Consider the following 12,076-nt stretch of genomic DNA (forward strand, 5'->3'; position numbering starts at 1 on the left):
CATAAAACGTGATCGACGTTTTGTTAAAAAATATTATTTTAATTGTAAAAATATAAAACGTCATTGACGTTTTGTAAATGATCATAGCAGTGTTTAACACATAGTTTGGTCCATCGTAGAGGATTTCACACTTAGTAATATAATATAAAAAAGAAAAAAATTCTTATTTTAACACTTTATTTTTTAACATCATAATTAAATGTCAAAATTAATATATATTTTTGATAAATATCACAAATGTCAAATTTTCTATGTTTTTTTGATAAATAATTTGACCGTAGAAAATTACTCCTCAATTTTGATACTCATTTGTTTTCAATTTACTCCACTATTTTTCTTCTTCTTTGGGCTCTGTTAATTTTGACATCACACTGCTCTCAGTTTAAGATTATACTACTCATTCTTTATCTTCAAAATCTCAATTTATTTTTTAGTTTCAAGATCTCATTTTATTCTTTGTTAAAATTTTTTGTTAAAAATATTTTATAATCAATAAGTGTCAAAGTAAATAGTATTTTTTACAATTAATAAGTATCACAGAAAATATATTCTCAAAATTTTCTAACAAATTATTTGACAGCCAATATTTATCAAAATAAGATTTAAATTTTTTTCACAATCACTTATATGTTAAAAAATACTATTTTTGACAAAATTTTTATTAACATATTTTCATAGTTAAAATAGTGTCAAAATTTATTTTTTTGACAAATTTTAATTTTCTTTTACACATTATAACCCTAAAAAATAATCTATATTGTTGTAGTGATACATATAGTTTATTTAAATTTAAATTTTTAGTGCTTATCTTTTTAATATATGTTTTTACTTTTTTCTTTTAAATATTTATTACATATAATTTTAAAAAAATACTAATGTTGTGATTAAAAGTTAGAATCAAGATTCAATTGTTTTTAAAAAAATGAGTTAATTTTATAACTATAAATATAAATTTTTTTATATTAATATCTAATTATATTTTTATATATATAGAAAAAAATATTATTTTTAAATAACAAGTATAAAAATTAATTATTTCTATTTGTACAACAAACTTAATATCTAATCAAATATAAAAATATACACATTAAATTATTTTAAAGTTTAGATAACGAATGTTAAAATTAAGTAAAAAAACTTAAACTCTTTCATTTGAAAATAATAACTAAAAAATTTATTATTTAATTTTGTTTAAGATTTTAGTCTTCTTAGTCGATGGAGACTTTTGTCCCTTAATACAATTTTATAAAAGTAATTTAATACTAAAAATTTTTCATGTCATAATTTATAATACTAGGACTTACGTAATTTTAAAAGACTTATATTCCCGTTACGAATAAAAATACTAGTAAGTGAAAATAATGATCAATCAATTTTGGTTCATTTCAACTACTCTGTCTATCTTTTCTGAGTCCTTAATGTCTCTTCTAACGTAATTTGCCGAAGACCTTTTCTTCAACCAGGTTGTTTCTTTTCTGCTTAGGGTTTTTTATGCCTTTTTTTATTAGGATTTAGTAATCAATATTTAATTTAGGATATTTATACTTCTAAATTTGACTAATTATTATTCATTTGTGAATGAAGGTGAATAGTAGAGTTAAAAATCAAAGAATTTTAAATATGGTAATTACAAATGTATTGTTTTCTATTTAATTATTCTTCTATCTTAGTTCATAATAACAATAAAGAAGTATTGTAGCTCATAAATTTAGTCTAACAGAATACATAAATTCAGTTACAATTTTAGTATTTGTTTGGGCGTCACTGAATCGATAAAAAATTATTTTTTTTCAATGAAAATTTATCTTTTTTTTAGTGTATTTGGCAAATTTCTAATAGTAAAAGTAAAAATACTAGAAAAATAAAAATATCTTTTTTGAGAAGTTATAATTTACATCTTTTTTTAAAAGATATATTTTCCTTAAAAAAAGATGTTTTTCACGTAATAAATGAACAAAAAATACTTTTATCTTATTTTATCCAAACATAATTGATAGATAAAAAGATTTTTTTTTACATGAGATATCCAAACATAAAATCACTTTTACTTTTGTAAAAAATCTTTTTTCGAGAATGGCCCAAACAAGCCTTTAGGTAGCGTTTAGTGGAGAGACAGAGACGAAAAGACTGAGACTGAGAGACAGAGACTAAGAGACAGAGATTGAAATAAATCTCAGTATTCTGTTTGGTGCAAAGTGGGAGACAGAAATTGAAACAAGAATAAAACTCTAATTTAATTTGTACAAAGGGTAAAATTAGAATTAATTAATTAAAATGAGGATATTTTAGATATAAAATGTTATTAAAGTTTCAGTCTCCATCTCTAAATATTTTAGTCCCCTGTGTCCCTACTTTTTGGAGGTACTGAAATACTGAAATTTTAGAGACAGAAATTTTAGTACCAATCTCTAAACCAACAAACATAATACTGAATCTCAGTCTCCTAGTCTCTGTCTCCGTACTTCAAAACAAACGCTACCTTAGTCTTTATTATTTTATCTTATTTTATCTTTATCTTATATTTATTTTCATATGCTAATGCTCTATATATATATATATATATATATATATATATATATATATATATATATATATATATATATATATATATATATATATATATATATATATATATAATTTTACCTTCATAATTTACAATTCAATACAATTCAATCAATCAAAATTTCTTCATCTTTTCTTTTCTTTTGCTATTCTTTCACAATTTTATCACTTTCTTCCATCAGTGTTTGGTTTAAAGTTATAAATCTAATGCGTAATGTTTTTTTTTTTTCATGTAAGGCTTCTGAGATTCCTAATACGAAACATGTACCAAGGCTATTGCCGAAGAACAAGAATCTAAATTTGGTTAATAAAAATAAAAGGATGCTAGGATAGCTTTTGAAAACTCTGGAGGTATGTTAAAATTAGTTACTCTATTTTGCTTTTAGAGGTAATGAAAATAGAAGGTTATGATTTATAAAGTCTGGATTTACTGAATACATTTAAGTTATTGATAGGTTCTCTTAATGTTTCTTTCTAGCTATTCACAACTACTACTTATAGTTTTGCAAATTATTTTTCTTATCTTCTATAAGCAAGTTCTTTTGATTTCGTAACTAGTGCTTACTTGGTTTCTATATTTTTATATCTTGTTTTTGGAATGTTAGATAATTAAATCAAGAATATTTAAAAAAGGAGATGTACTCTAATTTTGGGAATAAATACCAGATTTATGAACTTACTCTAAAAGCTAGAAAAATTCAATAAGAGAGTGACAATGTCGCTAAATATCTCCACACATTGAAGCGGGTGTGGTAGGATCTTGACCACTTCAATAACTACAAGTGAAATTCAGCCGCTGATGCCAAATACCACCAACAAATAGTGGAAGAAGGGAGGATATTCCAATTTCTTGCAGACTTCAACGTGGAGCTAGATGAAGTTCGTGGCAGAATTATTGGAAGAGTAATTCTACCCTCAATTGGAGAAGTATTTGCTGAATTTAGAAGAGAAAAAACTCGTAGAGCTGTGATGATGGGGAAAGGCAAGACTGAACAGACTTTTTTGGAGTAATGGAGTCTAATGCACTTTTAGTGGCACCTACTGCACTTAAAAGTTCATCAAATCAGAAGCACCCCTCCAATCTTTGGTGTGGCCACTGGAATAAACCTCGTCACACCCGAGAAACCTGTTGGAAGATTCATGAAAAATCAGCACATCTTAAAGGCAGTAAACCTGATCCCAAAATATGCTCTACCTCAACTGCTCATGAGGCTGAAAAATCATCATTGAGTAAGGAACAGGTTGAGCAGCTCATAAGGCTGTTAAATTCTAATTCTATGTCTAGTACTCCAAGTGGTTCTTTGGCTCAAACAGGTAATTTTAGTATTCCTATGTCTCTTAACTGCACCTCAAACTTGAAAGCACCATGGATTGTCGATTCAGGTGCATCTAACCATATGACCAGTCTCTCCCCTTTATTTAAAACTTATTCTCCTTACTTTGAAAATGAGAAAATTAGAGTTGTTGATGGTAGTTTTTCATCTATTACTGAAAAATGTACAATTAAATTGTCCAAAAATATTGACCTAAGAAATGTCCTACATGTACCAAAACTTTCTTGTAATCTTCTCTCTATTAGTAAAATTTGCAAGGATTCTAATTGTGCTGTGACATTCTTTGACACTCATGGTATTTTTCAGGATTGGATCTCGAGAAAGATGATTGGCAGTGCGAAGATGATGAATGGACTTTATCATTTTGAGGATATTTTGGAGGATAAAATAACTCAAGAATTTAGTGGTATAAGTTCTATGCCTATAAAGGACCAAATAATACTCTGGCACAATAGACTAGGACACCCTAATTTTCCATATCTCACATTTATTTTCAAGTTTGTTTAAGAATATTGATTCTTCCTTACTTAAATGTGAAAGTTGTATTCATTCAAAGAGTCGTAGAACTCCTTATTACTCTCAACCTTATCATGCATCTAAACATTTCCACTTGATTCATAGTTATGTATGGGGACCATAAAAAAAATAACTCAATTTGGAAAAAAATGGTTTGTAACTTTTATCGATGACCACACACGACTATGTTAGATCTATCTCATGCATGAAAAATCTGAGGTTTTTAAAATTTTTCAGTATTTTTCAACAATGGTAAAAACACAATTTGACACAAAAATTTCAATATTAAGAAGTGATAATGGCACTGAATACTTTAATAAAAATTTTGGTGAATTTCTTCAAAAGAAAGGTATTCAACATCAATCTATATGTCCCAATACACCCCAACAAAATAGCATTGCTGAAAGGAAGAATAAACATCTTCTTGAAGTAGCACGTGACATTATGTTTGAGGGTAATGTTCCAAAGTATTTATGGGGAGATACTATCTTAACAGCAACCTACCTCATAAATCGAATGTCCACATGTGTATTAAATTATTGCACACCGTTGGATACTTTCAAAAATAATTTTTCAGTATGTAGGTTGCATTCTGACTTACCTTTAAAAGTATTTGGTTGCACTATATTTTTACATACACCTTCATATCGAAGTAAACTTGATCTAAGGGCAGAAAAATGCATTTTTATTGGCTATTCCCCAAGTCAAAAGGGTTATAAATGTTTCAATCCACACACGAAGAAATTTCATGTAATCATGGATGTTACTTTTTTGGAACATGAAACTTTTTTTCAGAAAAATTCTCTTTGGGAGAAGAGTCTAAGGGAAAAAAATTTTCTACATGAACCTTTACTCACTCCTGAGGATACAAATTTCATTGATCAAGTAAATTCTGAAACAATTACAAAACAAGATGTGAAAACTAATTCTGAAATTGTGCCAGAATTAGTTGAAATCCAAACAGGAAAAAAAATACCACAATCAGAAAAGGAGCTTCAGTATTATGTTCAGAAATATCCCAAGAAGACTAGAGACCAGCCCATCATCTCTGTATCAACCCAATCCGAAAACTCGGAAGACGGCCCATCTATAGTACTTCAAGAACTTCTAGGTAAATCTGAAATTGTCATTTCTAATAATAACTTTCCAATAGCCCTTAGGAAAGAAACCAGAACCTGCACCAAAAAAGTACTCAAAACCAGCACTAACCATCCTATTTCAAATTATGTCTCTTACCAAACATCTCTCTCAAAAATATTGAGCTTTTACTTCTAAAATTATAAATCTGTTTGAGCCTAGGAACATAGAGGAAGCACTAGATGATCCCAACTGAAAATTAGCAGTGATGGAAGAGTGGCATGCACTCAAGAAGAATGAAACTTGGGGGATTGTAGATCTGCCACAGAATATAAAATTGGTTGGCTGCAGGTGAGTTTTTACCATCAAGTTTGTTGAGTTAAGAAATTAACTAATTTCAATTGATGATGACAAATATTTTTTATTAGGTTAATCATCTAATTAGTTTTTAATTATGTTTAATAAAGCGATGTAGGCCAAAATTAAAAGAAACAACAACCCAAGTGCAAGGAATCAAAATCATTGCTGGTGGATCCTTCTAACCAACGAAGTCCATAGAAAATAATACAAAAAAAAAATCGCTAGGCTAAATAAAACAAATCCAACCCAAGCCCATGAAGACTCTATCAAGCTGAAGAAAATCCAAGCCCAAGATACTTCACTCAAGCTGATGCCTTCCAAGCTCTTCACATATGCTTCGGTCAGACTCAGAGAAAAGAAAGAGAGAGCTTCGTTCCTCACTCATTCACCATAGATGAAAGAAAGAGAAAGCTTAATCCAAGAGGCAAAGGTCTAATCATCCAAATCAATCTAAATCTAGCTAAGTTAGAAGTTAAAGGTGATTTATTTCCATTTGCATGCAATTTACTTTCTTCACTCCTTCTCTAACTCTCTGCTACTCTATTTTGGGATAAATGGAGAAAGTGATTTTTGATAATCACTGCTGTGAATCAAAGGTCAAAATTATTTCTTGGGGACAAAGTTGTAGCTCAAGAGTTCAGATCTAGGTTTACCATTGAACAACTTTTTCATTGCTTCCCTGAGGCTTTCGGTCAAATAAAAAGGCTCAGATTCAAAATTTCTAATTTAGGGATTAATTGAAAAGGGTGAAATGGTAAGTTGGCAGCACACAGCTCGATGAGTTGACTCAAAAGAAAGCAATTCAGCAACTTGAAAAGAGATACAAAAGAAAGATTTTCAATTTTCTGAAGACAAGGAGAAAGAACGAGAGTCTAAGTCTCATAGAGAGCTTCCTAAGAAAGGTCAACGTTTTGGGTAGTGCTATCCAAAGAAAGAAGCATTCCGCCAAGATGAAGAACTTGATTAGTGTTTGCTCAACCCGGTTCATCTTATAGCAAAAGAGGCTGTTGAAGCATCAATCTCCTTCATATTTTACAGATTGTAATTTTATTTTCAATGTATATCTTTCTGTAATTTCTTGAGAGGTAAAAGGCTGAAAGAGAGAGCCTAAGAAAAAGACAAAGAGTGAAAAAAAGTTGAGTGATACACTTGAGTGAAAAACTTAGAGTGATTTCAGATTTCTTTAGGTTGAGTTAAATATCTTGTGTCTTGTACCAGTGAAGTACCCCTTTCTAAGTTGGGTTAGCACTTAGAGTGAAGAGTTAGGTATTAACATAACCAATTCAAGTTAGGATAGAACTTGAGAGGGAAAGGATTGTGTCAATCCTTTGGAATTGGTGTATGTAATACTTTAACTATAGTGAAAATTTCACCACTGTTGTGGTGAAAACTGAATGTAGGTTACATTGCACAAGGCAACTGAATCATGATACATGATGGTGTCAGCTACTCTCTTCCTTTCTTTGTTCTGTTTTCTGACATTTATAAGACAAAACGAAATTGTCTCATAAACTTTTCGCTGCTGAGTTCAAATAGATTCAGATTGAAAGTTTGTAATTAAAGAGTTATTTCATTAAAGTAAAAGAAGGTCATAGATTCAACCCCCATTCTCTAAGCCTTCTACAACCTTCAAAGTGCAATGCTGATGGAAGCATAGAGAGGTATAAGGCTAGGTTAGTAGTTAGGGGATATACACAAACCTATGGAGTAGACTATCGAGAGACTTTTGCTCCAGTTGCCGAACTCAGCTCTGTGCGAATTCTCTAATCTCTTGCTGCGAATTACAATTGACCTTTACATCAATTGGATATAAAGAATGCTTTCCTGAATGGGGAGCTAGAGAAAGAGGTGTTCATGAAACTTCCACCTAGATTTGAGGCTAAACTAAGGAGGAATAAAGTGTGCAAACTAAAGAAATCTCTCTATGGATTGAAATAATCCCCAAGAGCTTGGTTTGAACAACTTGGAATGGTGGTGAAGGGACTTGGTTATACTCAAAGCCAAGTTGACCATACGCTTTTCTATAAATATTCAGCAGCTAATAAAACTGCCATCTTAATTGTATATGTGGATGACATTATTCTGACAGGTGATGCTTTTTTGGAGCTAAAAGACTTGAAGGAGAAGCTTGCCAAAGCATTTGAAATTAAAGAACTTGGTTCATTAAAATACTTTCTTGGAATTGAATTTGCAAGGTCTAAAGAAGGCATTTTTATGAACCAACGAAAGTACATCCTAGATTTTTTAAAAGAGACGAGATTACTCACCTATAGAGCCTAACTTAAAATTGAAGCCAGCTGAACCAAAAAATGTAATGGACAAAGGGAGATATTAACGGTTGGTAGGGAGACTAATCTATTTATCCCATACACGTCCAGATATTGCCTTTGCTGTGAGCATGGTAAGCCAGTTTATGCATTCACCTGGTCAAGAACACATGTATGATGTCTTTAGAATCCTAAGGTACTTGAAAGGGTCGCCTGGAAAAGGGTTACTCTACAAAAAGTATGGACATCTTCAAGTAGAAGCCTATACAGATGTGGATTGGGCTGGGAATGTCATGGATAGAAGGTCAACATCTGGGTATTGTACTATTGTTGGCGGAAACCTGGTTAGTTGAAGGAGTAAAAAACAGTGTTGTGGCACGAAGTAGTGCAGAAGTTGAGTTTAGAGCAGTGGCTCATGGAATATATGAAGCACTATGGGTAGAGAAAATCCTACAAGAACTAAAAGTTTCCATTTCTCCACCAATGAGGTTGTATTGTGACAACAAATTTGCAATTTTCATTTCTCATAATCCAGTGTTGCATGATAGAACTAAACATGTTGAAGTTGACAAGCATTTTATCAGGGAAAAGATTGAGAGGACAGATTTGCATCTCATATGTTCCAACCACGGAACAATTAGTAGATGTCCTAACAAAAGGATTATCCAAGAAGACTTTTGATAGCATAATAAGCAAACTGTCAATGAATGATATCTTCAAGTCAGCTTGAGAAGCCAGCTTGAGAGGGAGTGTTGACTAGATCAAATCAAAATCAGATTCTTAATTCCTTTCTAAAAGAATTAATTATAAATCTTTTTTTTTTTTGGTTTAATTTAAGTTTAGGGATTTTATGATTAAAAATCTTTTCTTTATTTTAGGCTAATATTTTTTCTTTCTTTCCTATTTTCTAGTTCTTTCTATTTCTGTAATTCCTCTGTAAAAAGACTGATTTCCTGTACATTTGATAATATAATATATTCAAACACTTCAACTAAATCAATGAATGAATGAATCAATCAAACACAGCAACATTTAAGGCTTTCTAAGACCAACCAGAGATATCTTGAAGATGTAAACAAATGAGTTGCTCTTCATAAGAAGATACTCTCTTGAGAAGTTAGCTTTCAGAAGATCCTTTTTGCTAACTCCATACTTGTCAGTTGTTAATGCAGCAGAGTGGTTCTTTGTCTTATCAAATGGAACTGCTAACTCATCTCCAATTTTCCTTGCTACATGGAAGCTTTTAAATGCCTCAGCAAATTCATTAGCCGTTACAAAACTATATGGTTTCTCTTTGTGCATCAAATACATATGTTTCCACATATCTTATTCCAAATTTTATAATTAGTAATGAGATGTAAAGATTGGCCTACTTCTTGAAGGAAATTTGCTGTGCCTTTCCTCTCAGGGCATTTGAATCCCATGGACTCAAAAAATTCAAGGACAAGCTCGTGGGGGTCCTTGGTAGACTATTTGGCCATTGGAGAGGAGGATATCATTAAAAAGCACATATGTCTCTGGCTCTGGTTGCAATTAGGCTATAAGTGCAGTTCCCTTTAGAATATGAATAAATTTGTCTAAGGGCATTTCATGATTTGAACAGTTGTGGAGCTGTCTAGCCCAGTAGATATGCCATCCATGAATAACGCTTTTGACGGACCAACCCATCTCCCCTAAAAATAAAGCACAGAGAGGTTGAAATAGAATTACACACAATTGATTTACTAAGAGTTTGATCACTACCTGTGGTAACACGCTTTTTTTGTCCTCCGGATATACCACACAACATTTCGTCCCCTACTAGAGTATCAGCACATAATTCTAAATCCAAGATCTGTAGATCACAAATTAGATAAACAGTGGAAACCATAAAAGACAGTATTTATGTCTGTGATGTTGCAATATTGTGAGAAATCAGAACTACTTGAAGTTGAAGATGCCACCTTTAGTATATATTCTGTTATGTTTGTGATGATGAGAATCTTGCTGCAGAAAACATGAGTATCATGTTTGGCTGTGTTCGTCTATGCATAATGCAGTTATCTTTATGTTTACTTGATTATTTTTTCCTTTTCAATTTGTGTGATGCTGGTGTGTGGCTCAAAAAAGAAGAAATTAAAGGAGAAAAATAAGTGTGTTAAAATGTAAGCATTTTTTTATTCATAATTGTCAAATATATGTGAAATGTATACCAGCTTGTTTTGCCACAAGAATACAAGATTCAGATTTCTCTTTCTTCCACTCAGAATTACATAACTTTGATATGCTCACAATACATGTATTCAAGTACCCCTCAAATTCTCAAAAATACAGCTACCCCTTTACGCTTTGGTGCCGGGCCTCGGGAAGGTGTACGTTCGCCACTTGCTATAGTCGGTGGGACGGTTGAGTTTGGTTGTTTGCCACTTGCTGTTGTTGTAGATGGTGGGGCAGTTGAATTCGGTGCACTACTTGCCGTAGATACTGGGCCGGTTGAGTTTTTCCTTATAACTAGCCGCAATGAATATGAGACAATTGCAGCCATTATAAAAGACACCAAGATCATTCCCACGGACACGTACATGTTGATGTAGGCTGTTAAGTTATTCAACATACCACAAACAGAAATTATGATTACCAGACGAAAACAACTAAACAAGTAATTATGCATCGCTGAAAATGAAATTTTCTTTCAAAAATATTTTGTTGAATCTGCCAATAAATATCCGCGGTATAACTTGTAAATGGGTAGTTTAAACAATTTTCTGGCTAAGGACACAATTATGCAACAGAATAAACATAAGCAGAACAATATAAATAAGGGTAAAGTAATAAATTCGTCCCCTACGTTCCTTAAGGTTTAAAGTGTCCTATTTGAATCCAAAAAAATTTCATTTAACTTCAATATAGTCCTACCATTAAGTATTTTAGATGGTGAATACTATGGTGCCTAAAAAGTGGTGTCTATTTACTAAAAAGAGTCAAAAGTTATTATTTAATTTAAAGGATATAAGAATAAATAATTTTAAAAAAATCAAAACTTACTACAAAAAGTAAGTTAGGCAAAATTTAGGCAAAAACTCATAGACACCATAGAATTGGCCATTTTAGATACTTTAAGCCTTAAAGAACAAAACAGAATTACGTCCGGGACCAATTTAGTATTTTACCACTATCCAAGACAATATAAACAAAACAGCAGCTCAATTTACAGAAATTATCTACTATCCAACAATATAAATTCACATAACAAAATAAAAACAACACCAACAATATAAAAGCAGCCTCTCAATTCACCATAATAATATAAAAACAGCAACAAATCAACTAAGAGGACGCAACAAGGACGACAAGAGGTGGAATGGGGTGCTCGAAGAGGGAGAGGGTAGCTTTTAGGGTTTCATTTTTTTCCTTCAGAAAGCCAAAAACGAAAAAAATTTACTCAAAAATCAAAACAAAACAACATTCTAGCCCTGTTAGCAACAATGAACAACAAAGAAAATTTACTCAGAAAACAACAATTAACCCAGACAAACAACAATCAACAATTAATATAATTAAATCCAGGAAAACAGCAATTAACTTCCAAAAATGAAACTGAAGAAGCAGGGATGGATGGAGGCTTACCAACGGTGACAGTGACTGAGCTAGGCGAGAGAGAGAGCTCTTGAAGCCTTGATCAGAGAAAGACGACGAGGACGGGAACAGAGACGAAGCAGAAAAACGCCCACGAAAAGCGAACGAGCGTGAGCGATGGGGATGAGAGAAGTCCACAACTGAGTTGAGGGCCGAGTAGACCTTCGAGAGGCGAAGGCGGCAACCGCTGGCTGTCACCGTCGGCGGCGGGGGATGGCATGCGTTTTGAAGCTTGAATGTTGCTGCAGATCTGATAGGGTTTAGGGTAGGGTTTAGTTCGTTTGTGGTTCGAGAAGAGGGTTCTCTCTTATTTATGTACATATAGTAGGGAGTGTTTATGGATCG

General features: G+C 32.0%; 2 protein-coding genes across 2 annotated transcripts; one reads left to right on the forward strand and one right to left on the reverse strand.

The window, feature by feature from the left end:
* Positions 7,818 to 8,846, forward strand: LOC107610305. The gene is made up of 3 exons (XM_021109421.1): positions 7,818 to 8,055; positions 8,228 to 8,460; positions 8,652 to 8,846. The coding sequence occupies exons 1-3, from the start codon at positions 7,818 to 7,820 to the stop codon at positions 8,844 to 8,846; spliced, it is 666 nt and encodes a 221-aa protein (XP_020965080.1).
* LOC107611830 lies at positions 10,250 to 12,070 on the reverse strand. Its single transcript, XM_021108458.1, has 2 exons — positions 11,723 to 12,070; positions 10,250 to 10,690 (listed from the first exon to the last, which is right to left on the reverse strand). The coding sequence occupies exons 1-2, from the start codon at positions 12,050 to 12,052 to the stop codon at positions 10,658 to 10,660; spliced, it is 363 nt and encodes a 120-aa protein (XP_020964117.1). The 5' UTR covers positions 12,053 to 12,070; the 3' UTR covers positions 10,250 to 10,657.

The sequence above is a fragment of the Arachis ipaensis genome, chromosome B08 (assembly GCF_000816755.2).
Source record: "Arachis ipaensis cultivar K30076 chromosome B08, Araip1.1, whole genome shotgun sequence".
Classification (NCBI taxonomy): Eukaryota; Viridiplantae; Streptophyta; class Magnoliopsida; order Fabales; family Fabaceae; genus Arachis; species Arachis ipaensis.